The 21,747-nt window shown below is 38.8% G+C and overlaps 1 protein-coding gene and 1 long non-coding RNA gene across 4 annotated transcripts; both read left to right on the forward strand.

The window, feature by feature from the left end:
• Window positions 1-3: 3 nt before the first annotated feature.
• On the forward strand, window positions 4-10,942 carry LOC148352476 (ubiquitin carboxyl-terminal hydrolase 37-like). Of its 2 annotated transcripts, none has more exons than XM_088352707.1 (24): window positions 4-175; window positions 877-1,079; window positions 2,020-2,170; window positions 2,241-2,332; window positions 2,520-2,635; window positions 2,751-2,828; window positions 2,896-2,984; window positions 3,080-3,176; window positions 3,363-3,518; window positions 3,607-3,738; window positions 4,777-4,900; window positions 4,980-5,230; window positions 5,310-5,427; window positions 5,608-5,687; window positions 5,766-5,924; window positions 6,014-6,067; window positions 6,161-6,272; window positions 6,334-6,553; window positions 6,696-6,862; window positions 6,941-7,001; window positions 8,027-8,142; window positions 8,213-8,282; window positions 8,686-8,824; window positions 10,200-10,942. In XM_088352707.1, the coding sequence occupies exons 2-24, from the start codon at window positions 915-917 to the stop codon at window positions 10,282-10,284; spliced, it is 2,832 nt and encodes a 943-aa protein (XP_088208833.1). In that variant the 5' UTR covers window positions 4-175; window positions 877-914; the 3' UTR covers window positions 10,285-10,942. The 2 variants fall into 2 exon arrangements, with proteins under 2 accessions (XP_088208833.1, XP_088208832.1); XM_088352706.1 differs by having other exon boundaries at window positions 5-175; window positions 6,693-6,862.
• A 1,763-nt stretch (window positions 10,943-12,705) lies between these two features.
• Window positions 12,706-17,979, forward strand: LOC148352477 (uncharacterized). Of its 2 annotated transcripts, XR_015852708.1 has the most exons (4): window positions 12,706-12,999; window positions 13,082-13,678; window positions 14,692-14,829; window positions 16,233-17,979. It is a non-coding gene; the product is annotated as an uncharacterized LOC148352477 (long non-coding RNA). The 2 variants fall into 2 exon arrangements; XR_015852707.1 differs by having other exon boundaries at window positions 12,706-13,678.
• Window positions 17,980-21,747: the final 3,768 nt, after the last annotated feature.

Here is a 21,747-nt window from a genome sequence, read left to right on the forward strand (position 1 = left end):
TCAATTCCGGTGTAAAAATTTTCACGTTCCCGCCATTATCGAGTCCTCATCCTCCGTGTCACCGAGATTCGATGTGAGAAGCCGGCGGTGAATGTCGGCGAAAAGGAAAACTTCGACCCCGCGACAACGACGTTATTTTTCGGAACGTTCGACGGAGAGGGTCGCTAAACAACCGGTAGGAACATGTAATTTTGTATTTATTTCGGTCAAATGGTTTTCACCTCCGTCGAAATACCAAGTCGGCTAATTAGCATGCTAGGTGTTAGCTTGACTAGCCTAGCCGATAATGGCGGCCATTCGTTCATCTTGTTGCCGATATTGCAACAGAATTTGACGATTTTCTTTTCATAAAGTGAGATGTTATAAGCGGTTCATGCTTATATACCACTTCTTACATAAAATTAAATGAGAAGTTGCGTTTTGCTCGTGTTTCCTGCCGTAACCTAAACCAGCATTGGTTAGCTTATCAGGAACATTTACGCCACGAGACTGTTAAAAAAAAGTGTGCAGGAAAATCAAATATTGTAATGTTATTATCCACAATGCAAAAGTTTTCATTGATTTTCATTGAAATCGTTTATGCACGTGTGTCGTCACAATTCATACTAGCATAGTTTTATATTTACACGAGAATGCACGTGTCGAACAAATCTCCGTATTCTTACAGATTACTTTAATCATTTTGGACGAACGAATAACCTTAAAAGCTCATTTACATATATCCCCCTTTACAAGAGAATGCATTGATTAACACTATTTTCACTTGTCGAGCAAATGTCCTCAAACCTTTTTTGTGGTTTTACTGTTATAAGGAAATGCATTGCTCAAGATCATATTGTGTGAAGCTAATGTGCCTAAAATATCTTTTTTTTACAGATTACATACTCCTAAGTGCCCAAGGGGATTGCTGAGCCATGGCCACCAAAATCTCCAGTGGCGGCATTGTGAAGATGCGCTACACAGGCTTCGATGTAGGCGTGTCGCGATGGAAGGAAGGAACTTTTGAGATAACAGAAAAGGACAATAAAGTCAACCTGTGCCTGAAATTCAGCTCTGGTGGAGTTGGGAAAACTTACCAGGTAGCCAATTCTGTAATGTGGGATTATTCACCTGTTAAATCTGTGATTTTAAGAAACAGTACTATTGTGTAATTAATCCTAACATGTAGTCACATCAGCTACAGCAGGGGTCGCAAACTAGCATTACCTAGGGGGCTGCTTGGGTTTGCGTATGATTGGGCCTATTCGTGTTTTCTACAAGAAAAGCTGTGATTACATGAAAAACAGTGAACTGTTATCAAATATATATTCTTATTTAGACTCACATATTTAGTGTTAATAAGTAAATGCACCTTGTACTCGGTAATAAATAACAATTTTGATCTTGAAAGTTGTCTTGCAAGTCAGAATCATGCGACATAAATTTTCAAATGTTTTTAATGTAACAAAGGGAAAATCATTTTTATATCAAGGAAGTAATGCTACAGAAACACCTTCACATAAGCAAGATTCCTGTGTTGTATGTGTAAGACAGAACCATATACAGTCAAGTGGTTAGTAGGTCAGGCAGATATCTCTATTTCTAAAACAATGACAAAAAACTAAGAGCACATTACATCCACGTCCCCTTACATTTCAGTCCAGTGTGCTTTCAAAAAATGTTAAATTCACTGCGGGCATATTTTAAGTATTCAGAGGATTATTTTTTTTTTTTTTGCCCATATGCACCTTAATCCTGGAATACACTTACATCAATTATGTTGCGATTATGAGTCCTGTCCATCTATTTAACATGGTGGTAGCTGGTTGCACTAATATTAAACATTCATCTTAAGGCAAGGACTTAAAATTATCGTTCTGCATGTCTGGATTGGCCCTGGGGCTGATAGTTTTAAACCCCTGAGCTTCAACCCTGTCAGACTAGAAATTGGTAAATAAAATTAGGTCATACATATATAATAAAAATCGGCTGATACTCGTCCCATTAACGTATATGTAATCATGTTTTCTCGTCCTCCAGTTGAGTCAGAACGTGAAAAAGGTCTCCTTCAGTGTGAACCGAATAACTGTGACTTTAAAGGATAAACACACGGTCACACTGGACCAGATGACTTCTGCGTTGGCCCGGAAAACCAATGACTTCCTGGAGAAGATCATGCAGGGAAAGACAAGTAAGCACCACCGGTATCCTGTCAAATATGCAAAATAATCTTACGCCCAGTTTTTTTCCTCCTTTCTAAGCTGTTTTAAGATCATCACATGGAAGTGTCAACTTCAGCCTGCCAACACGGCGCTCATTGAAAAATGAAATCGCTCTTCCCGGGGAAAGACAGGTGAGCGAAAGCCTTGAAATCCAAGTTTCAATCAAATTCCTATTGTGGAAGTGTAGATCCATATCTCAAGTATTTTTCCATGCTTTCCTGTCCTTCTAAATATGGTGGTAGTGATTATAAAGGGTCTTTATGGATCTACATTCCTTTATTTAAGAAAATTCACAATCACATATTGAACATCTTGCAGACACCAACTAGGCGTCAGAGTGCTGAGGGGCGAGAGGAGTCCACACCGCGTAAACCCTTGGGCGGCTCAAGCAGAGCAGGAGCCACCCCAACTCGAATTGGACTTTCTGAGAACCGGTGAGATGGACTCTTGCGTATTTGTCTTGAGAGTTAAATTGTGTTGCGTTCAAAATAAGCACACAATATTGATTTGAATCATTTCAGAACCTTCTATTCGCCAATCTTTTTCCAGGAGTGAAAAGAGAAAGCGACTCCTCACCCCTGAAAATGACTTGGTTGAAGATTTCCCCAAGGAAAATTATTCCTCCAGGTAGAAGTTATTCCAGATAAACTATTGAATACTATGAATGCAATTTAAATTAAATTTTCTTTCAAAGCAACAACAAAGCAACTTCTGACCCACCTCGAAAGTTTTTACTTAGCTGCAAAGAAAAACTGAAGCAGTCCGAAGACCATCGAAGTTCAGGTAAACGAGTGCAGTTATCCTCTTCGTATCCCATTCAGTCTCAAATATATCGCCATGCTGTTTTTTCAGCATCTTTGTTTTTGTCTTCCTCACAGCCCCACTTGGTTCAACGACTCCCCTCCAACCAGCTTCATTTTATGGCAGTCGATCTGTGACCAGGGATTACGGTCAAATCCACTCCTTCTCGGAAAGGTCAGTACAAATTGTATATTGATGAAAATAACAAATACGTGATTTTGCAAAAAAAAAAAGATGGACTTTATCCATGTCTTTTGACAAAATTATTTTACTTGATGCTAGGGAGTGTTAAACTGAGTTGAAATTTTGTGCTGTTTTCTTTTAAAATTCGTAATAACGTTGACATTAATTAAATCTTAGGTCGTCAAGTACTTCAGTGACCCCTGCAGCCAAGCGCAGCCTCCTCTTGCCTAATCATTCAACTCCTTCCAAGAAAGTCCGGCCATCTTTGGATTATGGTGGTTGGAATAAACAAAGGCCCTCCGCCCCCACCCAGTCCCAGCCTCCCTTGCAAGGGTAAGTGTAGTTTCTTGTCAATCATAGGATTCTCTCATCCTTTACTTTTTTAATGACAAAGTGCCATCTGATGTGTCATTCGCTGCAGATTTTCTAATTTGGGCAACACTTGTTACATGAACGCCATTCTGCAGTCGCTCTTTAGTCTTCCATCCTTCTCCAATGACATGCTGAAGCAGAGCATCCCTTGGAAGAAGGTCCCCGTCAATGCATTGCTCAGGTACATGAAGTTCCTCACCGATTCAAATTGCGTGTTAGATTGACAGAGAAGAAATATATATACATACGCTGCCCTACTTTCGAAAATATGTTCCGGACGATCGTTCGCAAGTTGCATCAGTGCTATATTTTGTATGATTAAGTTTTATAGAAGTATGTCTTAGGCTTGTATAAGTAACCTGTATTGTTTTGAAACTGAAAAATAAACGTTTAATAATATAATGTGCTCAATAGCGTTACAAAGCAGGCAAAATTATAAAGCATAGTACTGAAAAACAACGCTACACATTATGCGTTGACATTCTGTAGTCTGTGAAGCCCTTTGAGACTCCTTGTGAATAATGGCAATACAAATAAACATGACTTGACTATAAAGATAAATAAAGTTAGGTGTAACTTCTGGAAGAGTTGGGCAACTTCCTCCTCCGTGTAAAAAGTGGACGAAAAAAGGCGATCCAACCATTTTTTCAACCGCATTAGGCTTCCATATTCCACTTTAATTTCAAATAAAATGGCTCCCCTTTTCTTTAAGCTTTCTTTAACCATAATGAATGGATGCACGAGATAATAAAAAAATAAAAACGTCAAAGTTCTTGGGGTGCTAGAGATGCAGTGCAGTGTGTTTACATTACACACAAACTAGGAAGTAGATGCCGGGTTTCTTCTCTGGGGTGGATGCTGGGTGACCTCTCACAGCGCCAACCACACGCTGGTACTGGCAGAAAGAAGCACTACAGCACTGTCCTCTACTCAGAAAAGGTGCACAGAATACAAAATCTTACAGCAATGTCCGGATATTTTTCATCATCCCGAAAAATAAGTAGGGAGAGTCTGTATATATTCGGCAAATAATCTTTTGATTTACATATGCCCAATTCCTTTTGAAAATATTTGCATGCTTTTATGGAGAAGTCTAAAACAATTTTTTTTTTGTGAAGACTTGACAAATTTTAAACTTTTCTCATGGTCTTTTAAATCCATAATGCAGTACTTGAATTCTTCATATTTTCTTGCCCTGATTGTGACACATGTTTGTCAGGCGTTTTGCCCATCTTCTCACCAAGAAGGATGTGGGCTGTCCAGAAACTCAAAGGGACCTACTAAGGAAAGTTAAGAGTGCTATCTCTTCTACTGCCGAACGTTTTTCTGGAAACATGCAGAATGTATGATTTGTACATTACCCAAGATTTATTTTCCCCCACAAACCAGTTTGTTTAATCAGTTATTTTGAAACCTCAATAGGATGCTCATGAGTTTCTCGGCCAGTGCCTGGACCAGCTGAAAGATGACGTGGAGAAAATGAACAAAAACTGGATGAGCGACGCGTCCTCTTCATCCCCACTGGCAACGTCCGAGAGTAGCTTTGAGACGACTGAGCACTCACCGGCGGCTAAAGTGCATCCTGCTGAAGAGGCTGACATCTCTCGCATCTACACCTGTCCCGTGACTGTTAACATGGAGTTTGAAGTGCAGCACACCATCACTTGCAAATGGTGAGGCCCCATCTTTTGGCCGATCTTCTTGATGTGCCTGAAAATTTATTGGGTTTTAGTAATGAGACGATTTCTGCAGCTGTGGCGAAGTGGTAACCAAGCGTGAGCAGTTCAACGACCTGTCCATCGACCTACCTCGGAGAAAGAACACCCTCCCACTCCGATCCATCCAAGACTCCCTCGATCTATTTTTCAGGGTGATTCAACTTGGACGCATTTCTGTATTGAAATTTGTTAGCCGCCATTACCTCTTAGTACAGTATACTGAACATCATAGAAATTGAGAAAAAAATGTTGGCACCCTTTTTATATTAAATTATATCGCTGTATTAACCTAAATCTTGTGTAATAGTTTGAAACACGGCTTTTGCTTGTAGTTGGAGGAAATTGAATATTCTTGCGAGAAATGCAATGGAAAAGCCGCAACGGTCACACACAAGTTCAGCAAGTTACCCAGGTAAATACCGACAAGAGTTGAAAAGGCAGACAGACAAGTCAAATATTCTCCTCCTGATGGATTTTTTTTATTTTGCAGGGTGCTCATCCTCCACTTGAAAAGATACAGTTTTAACGCCCACTTGTCTATGAACAGCAAGCTAGGCCAACAGGTGGTTATCCCTCGCTACCTGACCCTATTGTCACATTGTACTGACACCACACGGCCCCCGATCCCTCTCGGCTGCAGTTCCCAAGTGTAAGCCCTTGAGAAATTGAAGTCCCTCACTCAGTCATTTATCGCTTTAGCAGTTTCACAGAAGTGCTTTGTTTTTATTTGATTTTAAGGTCAAGAGGGCTCAAAAGTTCACAATCATTCTACGCTCCAACAACACCAATGCGGTAAATTAGGATTGTCCATAATATTTCAATGTGTAACACATATAAAAAGTGCTTTATTGAATGCAACTCGAATGTGGTGGTCATGATTTACAGGAAGCATGGGGGCAATTCCAACAACACATCTGCACCAGTGGACACAGACAGCGAAGGGGAGCACCAACGAACCAGCACCTGCCTTCCTGAAGATGAGAAAGCACCAGAGGAGGTAAAGATTTTCTTCAATGGTGTTCCCCGACCCTCTCTAATCCAGTAATGGTTGTTTACAGCGGGGTGTGCCTGTGGACGCAGCAGACTTCAGAGAGATAAATGATGACGACATGTTAGAGGCTGTTCTGGAGATCAGTCGGCAGGAGGCCGGCCTCACCGGTTCCCCGGGCCTGGATGATGAACCCACGAGCAGTCCAGATACGGGCTTCGGAGACACTGATGCCCAGGAGCTGGTTTATCACACAGAGAGGATTGATACAGATGCTAAACACCCTGCAGGTAAAGGACTAAAAAAATTGGACTACAGATCGCATAGTATTTTGAGTTTGTGTAAAGAAACTGTACAAGCCACAGCGTGTCTTTTGTGCGCTATAGGTTTTGAGCTGAGTGGTTTATGTTGCATATCACTTGTCTTTAGAAGTGTTGGATTCCTTGGACTTGACCATGGATGAGAACAAAGAAAACCAAACACCTGAGAACTCACAGGGGCAACCGGGCGAAATGGATTGGGCTCAGCAGTACAACTTGGATCAGGAGAGGGAAGATCAAGAATTGCAACAAGCACTGGCCCAAAGCCTCAAGGAACATGTATGTCCCGGTAAATGCTCCTTTTAAATGGGAAAGGATTGTGTTGATGCGAGTAGTTTTTTCTCCATTTCCATCCAGGAGGCTCAAGAGCTGAGGGAGGCAGATGATCTCAAGAGGGCAACAGAGCTCAGTTTGCAAGGTGAGCACTGACTATTCATTTTGAAGAAAACCTTGGAAAAAACCCCAGTCAACCTTCCGTATTTAGTGGATAACAGGGTTCCCATTGATTCTTGAAGTCTTGAAAGACATTGAATTCATTATTCTAAAAATTAGGCCTTATAAGGCATTCAAATGTCTTAAATTCAATTTTTGAAGGTCACAAAAATGTGAAACTAGTGAGATTTCTACTTTAAACAACTACAAAATATTAAGTAACATTTATCAAATGTCTTAAATAGTTCACAATTTACCACAATAACTCAAAATTATGATGTGGTTTCAGTCAGGCCTTTTGTTGCAGAGGCATGTCTTAGGTCTACAAACAAATATACACAGCAACTTTGTGGGGACGTGTATTTTTGGACATGGAGAAAGAGTCAATTTAATGAAGAGGCTGTGGGGTTAACGTTTTTCGCCATAGCTAAAAGCTGTGTAATGTGTACGAGGCACTACATATTGTGCAAGAAATAATAAAAAAAAATTCCCCAATTGTGTGTGTTTTTTTTTTTTGTTTTTTTTTTGACTTGGTTTTAAACGTGTTTTTTAAAGCCGTTAAGTCATATAGTCTTGAATTAAATTTTCTCAAGCTATAAGAACCCTGGATGACCAACCTTAATGAAAACAGGGTTGGAGTTGGACTACTATTTAAATTTTCTATAATAGGTGTACCTCTTCCAAAAGCACTTACCTTGTCTAATCAGTGACATAGGTGAGCCGTCAAGTAAGAGGAGATCAAGGTCATTACTGTGGGTGAGATTGCAGTTCAAACCCATGTCTGCTGTCTCAATCAGTTTTGAAACAATGTTTTAGTTGCAAACAGTCAGTAATCAAATGTGAGATCACAACATATTCATCCAAATTGATTTGCTCTCAGTTTAATTTTTCCTGCTGAATAGACTATTCAAAATGTCTCATTTCCATAATGTTCTTGATGGAGGCCATAAATGTCCAGTTTTTTTTTAGATATTGTAACCTTTTTACAGTAACCATTTACTTTTACAACAGAGTTCAACAATTCATTGCCTGAGCTCATGTGCTCAGATGACGATTCTGGCACTGAAGACATGCTTGACATGGAGTACACAGAAGCTGAAGTAGAGAACCTCAAGAGAAATGCTGAGGTACCTTCTGCAGACTTTGCTTACACATGCACAAACAGATTTTCAGAAAACATTGATACTTTGTCCACAGTGTGGGGATTTGGCCAACTCTTTCAAGTTGATTAGTGTCGTCAGTCATATTGGGAGCAGTTCTTCATCTGGTAAGAGCAAAATGCATATTTTTTTGTGAGCCTGTGTGTCTTGCACGCGTAACTATCCCTATCCATTCCATTTACCCATTCTCCACGCCACATACCTAATTAGGGGTTGGCTTCCATACACATTCGCACGACTGTGCACAGTAAACAACTATCGAGATATAAAATGAATACATGCGGCAGAACTCAACCACATTTTTAAGAACAAATGTCAAGAAGTGTAAAATCTGTGTTTCAACATTTTGCCAAGTGGTATTGTTTAGGCTTCCCAGTGTGTTTTCTTCCAATGCACACTACAGCTCCTTTCAACTTGTGAATTATTACTCATCACTCACATTAGTTGTTCTTAATATTCATGAGGATTCACTGTAAAACGGGGAATTTCATGTTTACCGGGATTCTCCAGGACATTACATCAGCGACGTGTTCGACATGAAAAAGCAGTCGTGGCTGACGTACAACGATCTAGAGGTGTCGCGCACGCAGGAGTCGGTTGTCCAGCGAGAGAGGGACAGAAGTGGATACATCTTCTTTTACATGCACAAGTGAGTTCCAATGTTTGAACACCAATGGATTTGTTTGTTTTTTTTAAAGATCCTCTCAATCTCCCAGAAAGAGTCAAAAATGTGAATGTGTTCTTGACTCTAGCCACCTCCCACTAGTGGGATATGGCACTATATTATAGGGATCCCTAAAGTGAATTGCCTGTGGACCGATTCTGGACATGGCTAACTAGGAACGGGTCATTTTGATACTGTTACTGTAAAAAGGGTGGATTCTATATTTTTCTATTATTTTTATTCTGTATACTTTGCCACAATGATAATAACGGTGATTCTTTTTCTGGTGAACCCTGGTGGGGATAAAAAATGAGCGCACCTCTTCCAAAAGCACTTGCCTTGTCTTTTCAGTGACACAGGTGAGTCGTCAAGTTAGAGGAGATCAACTTCATCACTGTGGGTGAGATTGCAGTTTAAACCCATAGCTGCTGTCTCAATCAGTGTTGGCACAACCTTTTGCTAAGGGGAATGAATACATTGTCTGCATCCGCAGATATGTACAGAAGTCTAGATACGATATTCCCCTTTTAGTGGCGTGCCTTACCGAGTCTATTATAATCTTTCAGTATGTGTGGACGGAACGGAAAAAATCAAAAATAATTCTGGCTCATTGTGCTGACTATGCACTCAGCGTCGTACCATTGCGTCCCGGGAAACTCGAATAACCGTTGATTGGTTAAATTTTTTTTACACCGCCATTCATTTCATGATTTAATCTTGTTGAGAGCTTCAGTAGCTAGCAGTTTAACATGACCTTTCTTTTGTAAAATGTTCCTCTTTCGTGAGTTCAAAAACCATTGCATATTTCAACCCTTTATGTGGCAAGCAGTTAACCCTGTTGCGCTGCATCGAGTCATAAAAGAAACCCCTAACTTGTTTCATCTGGAATAAAGCTCCAAAACAATGGACGGTGAACGCACACCCCCTAGTGTCACGTTTCACTAACTGCCCCACATGACAATAATATTAGATGGAATAACTTCTTTTGACCAAGTGTTTTCTATCGGCAAGTGACTATATATAATATATAGTTTTGTGTGTGCGCCTGTATATTTTTGTGTGTATAAAGTTATAAATCGTTTTAATGAATTGTTGGTGATGTAAAATATATAGATTTTTATATTTTTAATTAACTTGTTGACAAAAGAATTACCCACATGAAAATCGGTCTAAAAGTGACCAAGTTATTTCTTTTTAATGTAAATTCAGTGCCTTAATGGGCCGTTGACCCGTCAAACGTGACCACCACTTAGGCCCGTTTGTTAGCCGGCTGCTACAGCTCGCAGGCGCATCTAGTCTATAGGTATGTGCTTGCATCAAGCGGATCCGTTAAAAGGTGCAAAATGTTGTGTTTCCACAGAGACGTGTTTGAGCAGCTGTCTGAAATGGAGAAAGCGCCCGGCAGTGCCTCCGACTCAGTGAGAAATGTCTTGCAGCCTCTCTGAGCCCCAGTCTCAACGTAACTAGACTTATTTACTACTGGTTTCTCCAAGCCCTTATGTTGGCACTTGTTTTCTACAGAACACAAACGCAAGCGTCCACGTGACCATTGATAAATGTTTGAATCGAACGAGTTTGCCTTGGTGTTTTGTGTCAACGGTCCTTTTTGCCTACGGTTTTATTGAGTAACTTGTTTTTGTAAACTCCAGACCGTTCGCTCACTCAATGTTTATAAAGTAAATACAAAAATGACTGTTTGATAATAAGCTATTATTTCTAGTGTATAGGTTGGGTTGCTGTATTTGGTGGGTACAGTTGGTGCAATATCCTTTTTAGCACAATTTAAGCTTTGCTTGGACTTTTTTTTTTTTTTTTGCTTTAACTGAGCTGCTCCAAAACGGGCGCCACCGGAAAAAAATCCCTCTGTCTCGGGTTTTGATTTTGTGCCTCTTGAGAAATATTTTTATAAATGTTGTCTGAGCTCTATTTTTTGGTTCCTTTAATGATTTATATAGTTTACAGTTTCACTATTTATTGCACAGGCTAGTTTAACAAACTTCCTTCAGTCTTTTTGCAGAGAGGCAGAATTTGCTGTTAGTCGCCTGCTCATCCTGACATATTTATTACCACAAACCTTGATAATAAAATACTACAAAGAAATTAGTTGGTTTGGAAGTGTTTTTATGAATCTGTTCAAAGTATCCCCCGTCTTGTTTTTTTTTTTTTTTCAAATTTAAATGTTTTGTTTTTCTAGTCTTATTACTTACTACTCTTGTCCAAGCTGGGTAATGAGTAGACTTATCACTGATGATTGGGGATAGGCAATTAATAACTAAAATGAGTTCAAAGTATTGTATACAATTATAGTGTATATATATATATAATATAGTATTTGTGATACACACATAGGTACATATATACTATATACATTGAAATTATAAAAATTACATATAATGAATGAAATATACACTAGAATAAAAAATGATTGACTAGTAAAATTACTTTTACCGAAAGATTGGATAAATGAAAATTAGTAAAAGCAAATGTAGGCATAAGAGTTTGATTTGAATCCATGCTGATGCCTATTGTCAAACGGTTACTATAGAAGTTATTGTGGCAATCAATCAAGTTAGTCACAAGTTATCGGTAGTTTTTGCAGGTGTTATGACCGCTAACTTTTTGTCAAACTGATTTTAATAATTGGTTTCTTTTTAAATGAGCAATTTGGACAGTGTTTCTTGTCCGTATTTGGGTCACGTCATTGTAGAGACTGGTCTAAGCCGATCTTAAATGATGAATTTTCTTATTAAAATTTGTCACACACTAACTATAAAGCCTTATCGAATTTTCGAAGGTAAACACAGAAATGCACCTCTTCCAAAAGCACTTGCCTTGTCTAATCAGTGACATAGGTGAGCCGTCAAGTAAGAGGAGATCAAGTTCATCACTGTGGGTGAGATTGCAGTTCAAACCCATATCTGCTGTCTCAATCAGTTTTGAAACAAATGTTTTGCTATGAGGAAATAAACCAATTCTTGTGCAAATGTTTAATTTCTGTTGGGTTTTTTTTTTCCAAGAAGTTCTGTGGTGGGGATACCTGGGTGAATTTGTCGATTGGCAAGTACATGGTAATATGCTAATGTGTTATAAACCTCTGGTACCATGGTTAAAAACAGTAAAATGCATCAAATAACAGTAGAATATAATTTATCATTGTAACACACCAACATTAAAAAGTGGCATCCTCGTTGTCCAAGATAAAATATCACTGCAAAATAATATGTTGGGGGTAATAACAAAAATGGATCTCTTACCCACTCCCTGTGGTGTGTCTTGGGCAAGTACAGTCTGGTGCCCATCCCGCTCAGTCTCCTGATCTGACTTTGATACTGCACCTTCATCATCTGTTCATTGTGGTTTTTCGTTGTAAAGCATAGTCCCGTTCCTCAGAGATGAGCCGGATTGTAGAATTTTTTATTTTAAAAATTATTAAGCTCAGTATTGAATGTCAATTCTAGTACAGTTATGCAGAGGAAGTATTTCATTTGCAGAAAAGTTCTTAAATTATTTCTGTACTGTTAAAGGTTCTACTTGGTATTGTGTACTTATCTACACTTCATTTCCATAGCCTTGTGCAAGTTGTTTCAGTTGTCACTAATACATTCATCATGACAATCGGTTTTGTTTTTCTCCCCGTTGCAAAGAAAAAATAGACAAAAACTTATAATTTTCAGTATCCTCAATCATACAATTCTACAATATAGTCAAAATTCTTAAAGAAGCCAACCCCCCTAACATACAACCCTCTGAAATACAAAAGAAAACATCTGGATCTCAGCATTGACAGCCAGTGTCTTGTGACAATACTGATCCTAGATAACTGGGGGAAAACTAAAGTGTGTATTAAATTAATTAATCAAAATTAAAATGTTTTAAGTATACTATATTAGGGTCACCACCCGTTTTGGATTTTGAATGCATACAAAAAACACATTTGTTTATTGCATCAAGGCGACTTGACTTTGTTAGGAACTTCTAGTTTAACAAAAGAAGTGTTGGATTCTTTGGACATGACCATGGATTAGAACAAAGAGAACCAAACACCTGAGAACTCGGAGGGACAACCGGACAAAATGGATTGGGCTCAGCAGTACAACTTGGATCAGGAGAGGGAAGATCAAGAATTGCAACAAGCACTGGCCCAAAGCCTCAAGGAACATGTAACGTCCCGTTAATATATGGTCCTTTTTAATGGGAAAGGATTGTGTTAATGCGAGTAGTTTCTTCTCCATTTCCATCCAGGAAGCTCAAGAGCTGAGGGAGGCAGATGATCTCAAGAGGGCAACAGAGCTCAGTTTGCAAGGCGAGCACTAACAATTCATTTTGAAGAACAAACTTTGGACCTTTTTATTTTTGACTTGTTCTTAATTGTGATTTTTAAAAGCATTAAGTTTTATAGTCTTGAATTAACTTGTTTTAAGCATAAGAACCCTGGATGACTAACCTTAATGGGGAGAAAAAACAGGGTTTGAGTTGGACTGCTATTTAAATTTTCTATAATGGGTGCGGCTGATGAGATGAGGTGCACCTCTTCCAAAAGCACTTGCCTTGTCTAATCAGTGACATAGGTGAGCCGTCAAGTTAGAGGAGATCAAGTTCATCACTGTGGGTGAGATTGCAGTTCAAACCCATATCTGCTGTCTCAATCAGTTTTGAAACAATGTTTTGGTTTCAAACAGTCATCAAATGTGAGATCACAACATATTCATCCAAATTGATTTGCTCTCAGTTTAATTTTTCCTGCTGAATATACCTTGTCGTATTTCGTCTACAGTGTGGGGATTTGGTCAACTCAAGTTGATTAGTGCTGCAGTCATATTGGGAGCGGTTCTTCATCTGGTAAGAGTAAAATGCATAATTTTTTGTAAGCCTGTGTGTCTTGCACGTGTAACTATCCATTCCATTTTCCACGCCATACACCTAATTAGGGGTTGGCTTCCATACACATTCGCACGACTGTGCACAGTAACTATCGACCCCAGCCTCTGCGTGGGCGCCCTACCCCAAGGCCACGAAGCTGGTTATATAGGACCTTAAGTGGTGTAAAAAGACTTGATTCGTATAAGTCACTATTGTTTCAAATAATAAGCAAATGACATGTACAATAAACATGATTTAAGGTTCAAAAATGTGTAATTATACTACCCAATTGAATGAGCTGACAGGTTTGGCCATCTTACCCTTACCGAATTCCAAATTCTGGTTTGGCCTGGTGGTGCTTTTTACACTTAATGGCCACTTACCGCACACACCTGAGTCTCGCATGTCATGGTTGCAGAGTCCCGTCATTCAGGCAGCTTCCACTTTTTTCCCCACAATTTCCTTCTTTAGCCACTCATGTCGGCTAGCCACTGGGCCGCAGGCCATTGCTTGCTGCTATTGTGCTTAGTCTTTGAAAATTGGAAAAGGCTAACAGTATGAAACTTTTTATATATTTAATACTCAAGAGAAGAAAAAAAAGTACCTCTTACAAAAGCACTTGCCTTGTCTGATCAGTGTCAAGGGTGAGTCGTCAACTAAGAGGAGATCAAGTTCATCACTGTGGGTGAGATTGCAGTTCAAACCCATGTCTGCCGTCTCAATCAGTTTTGAAACAGTCTTCTGATGGGGGGGAATAAATGCATGCGGCAGAAGGCAAACACATTCTTTAGAGCAAATGTCAAGAAGTGTAAAATCTGTGTTTTATTATTTTGCCAAGTGGTATTGTTTAGGCTTCCGAGTGTTTTCTTCCAATGCACACTACAGCTCCTTTCAACTTGTGAATTATTATTGATCACTCACATTAGTTGTTCTTAATATTCATGAGGATTCACTGTAAAACGGGGAATTTCATGTTTACCGGGATTCTCCAGGACATTACATCAGCGACGTGTTCGACATGAAAAAGCAGTCGTGGCTGACTACAACGATCTAGAGGTGTCGCGCACGCAGGAGTCTGTTGTCCAGCGAGAGAGGGACAGAAGTGGATACATCTTCTTTTACATGCACAAGTGAGTTCCAATGTTTGAACACCTATGGATTTGTTTGTTTTTTTAAAGATCCTCTCAATCTCCCAGAAAGAGTCAAAAATGTGAATGTGTTCTTGACTCTAGCCACCTCCCACTAGTGGGATATGGCACTACATATAGGGATCCCTAAAGTGAATAGCCTGTGGACCGATTCTGGACATGGCTAACTAGGAACGGGTCGTTGTGATACTGTTACTGGAAAAAAAGGGGGTGGATTCTATATTTTTCTATTTTTATTATGTATACCTTGCCAAGTGGAGTGCAACCCTGAAATGCCCATAACAACACAATGATAATAACGGTGATTCTTTTTTTGGTGACCCCTGGTGGGGTTAAAATGAACGCACCTCTTCCAAAAGCACTTGCCTTGTCTTTTCAGTGACACAGGTGAGTCGTCAAGTTAGAGGAGATCAACTTCATCACTGTGGGTGAGATTGCAGTTTAAACCTATAGCTGCTGTCTCAATCAGTGTTGGCACAACCTTTTGTTTAGGGGAATGAATACATGTGTCTGCATCCGCAGATATGTACAGAAGTCTAGATACGATATTCCCCTTTTAGTGGCGTGCCTTTCCGAGTCTATTATAATCTTTCAGTATGTGTGGACGGAACGGGAAAAAATCAAAAAGAATTCTGGCTCATTGTGCTGACTATGCACTCAGCGTCGTACCATTGCGTCCCGGGAAAATAGAATAACCGTTCATTGGTTGAAAAATATTTTGCCCCCTTATATTATGATTTAATCTTGTTGAGAGCTTCAGTAGCGAGCAGTTTAACAGGAAATTTCTTTTGTAAAATGGTCTTTCAGGGTTTCTAGAACCATTGTATATTTTAACCCTTTGTGGCAAGCAGTTAACCCTGTTGCGCTGCATCGAGTCATAAAAGAAATGTCTAACTTGTTTCACCTTGAATAAAGCCCCAAAACAATGGACGGTGAACGCACACCCCCTAGTGTCGTGTTTTACTAACTGCCCTACATGACAATAAAATTCGGTGGAATAACATATTTTATCTTAGTGTATTTTCTATTGGCGAGTGACTATAGTTGTGTGTGTGTGTGCCTGTATATTGTTGTGTGTGTAAAGTTATAAATCGTTTTAATGAATTGTTTGTGATGTAAAATATATACATTTGTGTATTTATAATTGTTGACATTGACAAAAAGATCAATCGCATGAAAATCGGTTGTAAAATGAACAAATTATTATTATTTTTTTTTAATGTAAATTCAGTGCCTTAATGGGACGTTATCCCGACAAGCCTGGCCTCCACGTAGGCCCGGGAGTTAGCCGGTTGCTACAGCTCGCAGGCGCATCTAGTGGTCTATAGGTATGTGCTTGCATCAAGCGGACCCGTTTAAAAATGCAAAATGTTGTGTTTCCACAGAGACGTGTTTGAGCAGCTGTCCAAAATGGAGAAAGCGCCCGGCAGTGCCTCCGACTCAGTGAGAAATGTCTTGCAGCCTCTCTGGGCCCCATTCTCAACGTAACTAGACTTATTTACTACTGGTTTCTCCAAGCCCTTATGTTGGCACTTGTTTTCTACAGAACGCAAGCGTCCACATGACCATTGATGAATGTTTTAACCGAACGATTTTACCTCGTTGTGTGTCAACGGTTCTGTTTTGCTACGGTTTTATCAATTAATTTGTTTTTGTGAACTCCAGACTGTTGGCTCACTCACTGTTTCCAAAGTAAATACAAAAATGACTGTTTCATAATAAGCTATTATTTCTAGTGTATAGGTTGGGTTGCTGTAATTGGTGGGTACAGTTGGTGCAATATCATTTTTAGCATAATTTGAGCTTTGCTTAGACTTTTTCTGTTTGCTTTAGCTGAGCTGCTCCTAAACTGGCGCCACTCGAAAAAAAAAACCTGTATCGGGTATTGATTTTGTGCCTCTTGAGTAATATTTTTATTAATGTTGTCTGAGCTCTATTTTTGTTTTAATGATTTATATAGTTTAGAGTTTAACTATTTATTGCATAGGTTTAACAAACTCCCTTCAGTCTTTTTGCAGACAGGAGCTTGTGTTTCCGACAGAATTTGCTGTTAGTCGCCTGCTCATCCTGGCATATTTATTACCACAAACCTTGATAATAAAATACTACAAAGAAATTAGAGTTGGTTTGAAAGTGTTTTGTGAATCTGTTCAAAATATCCTCCTGTCTTGATTTTTTTTCAAATTTAAATTATAGATATCATAGTAATTGTGATACGCACACAAGTCAATATATATACTATATACATTGAAATTATGAAAATTACATATACTGAATTTAATGTGCGCTAGAATAAAATGAGTTACCACGAAAATTAATTTTTCCGAACGATTAGAAAAATGAAAATTCGTAAAATCAAATGTAGGCATAAGAGTTTGATTTGAATCCATGCTGATGCCTATTGTCAAACGGTTACTATAGAAGTTATTGTGGCAATCAATCAAGTTAGTCACAAGTTATCAGTAGTTTTTGCAAGAGTTATGACTGCTAACTTTTTGTCTAACTGATTTTAATAATTGGTTACTTTTTAAATAATCGATTCAAATCATTGTAGGGACTGGTCTAAGCCGAGCTTGAATGATGAATTTTCTCATTAAAATTTTCACACACCAACTATAAAGCCTTATCAAATTTTCAAAGGTAAACGCAGAAATGCACCTCTTCCAAAAGCACTTGCCTTGTCTAATCAGTGACATAGGTGAGCCGTCAAGTTAGAGGAGATCAAGTTCATCACTTTGGGTGAGATTGCAGTTCAAACTCATGTCTGCTGTCTCAATCAGTTTTGAAACCATGTTTTACTTGCAAACAGTCATCAAATGTGAGATCACAACATATTCATCCAAATTGATTTGCTCTCAGTTTAATTTTTCCTGCTGAATATACCTTGTCATATTTTGTCTACAGTGTGGGGATTTGGTCAACTCAAGTTGATTAGTGCTGCAGTCGTATTGGGAGCAGTTCTTCATTTGGTAAGAGTAAAATGCATAATTTTTTGTAAGCCTGTGTGTCTTGCACGTGTAAATTCATCACTGTGGGTGAGATTGCAGTTAAACCCGTATCTGCCATCTCAATCAGTTTTGAAACAAATGTTTTGCTTTGAGGAAATAAACAAATTATTGTGCAAATGTTTAATTACTGGTTGTTGTTTTTTTTTCAAGAAGTTGTATGGTGGGGATACCTGGGTGAATTTGTCGATTGGCAAGGAAATGGTAATATGCTGTGTTCTAAACCTCTAGTACCATAGTTAAGAACAATTAGATGCATCAAATAACATTAGATAGAATATAATTTATCATTGTAACACATCCTAATGGTCCCAGATAGAATATCACTGCAAAATAAGTTAGGGGTAATAACAAAAATCATGGATCTCTTACCTACTCCCTGGGGTGTGTCTTGGGCAAGTACAGCCTGGCGGCGCCGATCCTGCTCCAAGTCTCCTGATCTGACTTCGATACTGCACTTTCATCTGTTTACGGTTGTTTTTCGTTGTAAAGCGTAGTCCCGTTCTTCAGAGATGAGACTTATTTTTTTATTTTAAAAAAACTAGTAAGCTCAGTATTGTATGTCAATTCTAGAACAGTTATGCAGAGGAAGTATTCCACTTGCAGAAACGTTATTTAATTTTTTCTGTACTGTTAAAGGTTCTACTTGGTATTGGTTACTTATTTAAACTTCACTTAATTTCCATAACCTTGTGCAATGAAAGATGTTTCAGTTGTCACTAATTCATAGTGCCAATGGGACATGGTTTTGTTTTTCTCCCCGTTGCAAAGAAAAAAATAGACAAAAACTTATAATATTCAATATCCTCAATCGTACAATTCTACAATATAGGGAATATTCTTAAAAAGCCAACCCCCCTAACATACAACCCTCTGAAATACAAAAGAAAACCTCTGGATCTCAGCATTGACAGCCAGTGTCTTGTGACAATACTGATCCTAGATAACTGGGGGAAAACTAAAGTGTGTAATGTACGTGTATACAATTAAAATTAAATAGATAGGTCACATTACACCATAATATAGTATACTTAACGCTCCTGTGTTAGGGTCACCACCTGGTTTGGATTTTGAATGCATACAAAAAACACATTTTATTCCATCAAGGTGCTTTGACTATGTTAGGAATGTCTAGTTTAACAATATAAAGTAGAAAAACATTTTTCACTACAATATAAAATGTTTTAATTAAAATGGTTACATTAGTAGTGTTGGGGTCTGTTTAGACCCGGCTATTAAAACAAGATTATAAAGCACTACTACCAAAACGGAAATCCCAAGTGATCGTCAGTCATCACAAACAGCAGTAGGGAATTCTCACTTTACCAGTATATCGACATAAGAATAAAACAGACTTGTCAAGTCAGTAAAGAGATCATTTGCCGAGTATTTTCCTGGCAACACTGAAACTTCAGACCTTTCAGATAATCTCAAGAGTCTAGATTTGACAACAGAGCCAGGTCTGACATCAGGTATGTTTGGGACAGATTGGTGAGGTTCCTTTCACTGATGTTCATCAACCCAGGGCTAGAGGTGACAGTTGGTGAACATCTAATTTCTTTCTGTTACAACAGATACAACAGCGCCAGGCCACACCCACCATAGTTTAGGGTATCCATGTATCACACAAGGAGCAAATAGGGTGGCTGAACAGCGACTGACCCTTAAGTAGCTTTTCCTGAGAGCATAGCCTTATCATTTCTTCCTTCTTATGCAAAGTCTGTAGGAAAGTGTCTCAATTATCATATGGTTGGTTAGGAGAAGGGGTTAGGAACCTTTTTGACCCGAAGAGCCATAAAAGCAAAAAATGTTTTCAAAATAAATTGAGAGAGCCACATTATATATTTTCAGACAAAATTTAAAAAACTGCCAAGCACGCTCTCTAGACAAGCTAATTCTTCAGCACATTTTATTTCATTGTTTGTCATTTGATGATTTAATCAAATGTAGGAAATGATAATAATGCCAAATCCTGTGTCCCAAATCAATGTAAATATGCCATTTACAATTTGTCTTCCACCTTCAGTTAAGAGTTTTTATGCCAATTTTTGTCGTTAATTTTGTCCTTAATAACTGTTTCAAAACAATGTGCATGCAAAGTTCTTTTGTAAAAATGTCACAAATGACTGCAAACGTTAAGCATATCGTCATATTCACTTTCGGTGCAGACTGCACTGAGCGAGAGAGAGAGAGAGAGAAGGAACTACCTTGCGCTGTGTGCAGGGATCCGCCCACCTGTACTGCTCACCCAATCAAAGTCGTTTGCCAGCATTTTTATCAGTTGAATAATAATAATAATAATTTCCTTGTATTGTCATTCTGTGTAACAATGTACACAGAATGAAATGTCGATTGCACCTGACCCGTTGTAGCGAGCCGATGCAGCCGCAGCCAACAGAGGGCGCCGCCGACCACTTTTTAAGTCTTAGGAATGACTCGGCCGGGGCGCGAACCACCGACCTCCCAGTCTCAAAGCGGGCGCCTTACCATCTAGGCTACTGAGCTGGTATGAAATGGTTTCTTATTGAACTTCTGCATTAAGTTGCTTCGGCTTTATATGGACCAACATCGGGATGAAATCACTTGAATTTGGAACGCCAGAGAGATGTGCAATAGTTACATTTTATTTCGGAGCCATATGTACTCATGAAAAGAGCCATATATGGTTCCCGAGCCATAGGTTCCCTACCCCTGGTTAGGAGGATCCTTTAACCACTAGGGCCATATTGGCACCGTTTCCTGTAGTGTGTTTTGGGCAAGAACAGCCTGGTAGCGCCCCTCCCTCTCAAGGCTATAGGTAAATTGTGTCTATCATAATTCCAATTACTGACACTAGAGAGACAGATGACAAAATGTCCCAGAGTGTTGGAAATTTAGAAAGTCTACACTTCATGTGTTTAAAACAATATTGGGTTCTTGATGTCCTCTTCATGTAACCTAAAACAAATATCTTCTCCACTATGTGAAAGTGAGTTTATTTTTGCTCAATACATTGTACTGGTTGGTTGGATCCCATAACCATTAGGTTCTTAGGGGCATCATTCCATGTGCTGTGTCTTGGGCAAGTACAGCCTGACGGCACCCATCTCTTTGCAGGCCAACATGTCTTTCCATCTGGTCTCGAACGGGAGATCTTTCGCGTGTACGACGAGCGTGCTAATTGCACTACTGTATAAATATTATACTATATGTCTAAAATGTGAGGACATTTGTTGTTGGACTTGAAACAACTTCCTGATCTTGGTTTCCTTTATTTTTTTAAGGTTAGATTGTTCAATCATCTTAAACAAAATGTAATTGTATTTATATTTTATTGTATTTTACATTTAGTTTATTTTGTTTTATTTAAGTATTTGAACAACCCTGAAGTAATCAAACTCACTGGTCACATTACTGCTATATGGAGATGCTCCCCTACTTACGAACGAGAGGTACCGGACGATCGTTTGTAAGTTGAATTTGTTGTTAAGTTGCTTCTGTGCTATATTTTATATGTATAAGGTTTATAAGTATGATTAAGGCTTGTATAGGTAACATATTGTTTTGTGCTAAAAAAAAACCTTTAATGAAATAATATGCTCTATAAAGATAAATAACTTACTTTTGGAAGATGACCATTAAGGGTTAGGCTACTTCCTCCTCCATGGTAGAAAGTGGCCAAAAAAAAAAGCAATCCAACCATTTTCTCAACCGTATCAAGCTTTCTTATTCCACTTTCATTTCAAATGAAACGGCTCGCCTCTTTACACCAACCATATTGAATGGATGCACGAGATATTAAACGATAAAAATGTCAAAGTTCTGGAGATGTGGTATAGAATGTTTACACACGAACTAGGAAAAGGGAGCCGGATTTCAGGGTGGATGCTGAGTGACCTCTCGCAGCGCCACTCAG

The sequence above is a fragment of the Urocampus carinirostris genome, chromosome 14, assembly GCF_059441175.1.
Source record: "Urocampus carinirostris isolate Australia breed hairy pipefish chromosome 14, RoL_Ucar_1.0, whole genome shotgun sequence".
Classification (NCBI taxonomy): Eukaryota; Metazoa; Chordata; class Actinopteri; order Syngnathiformes; family Syngnathidae; genus Urocampus; species Urocampus carinirostris.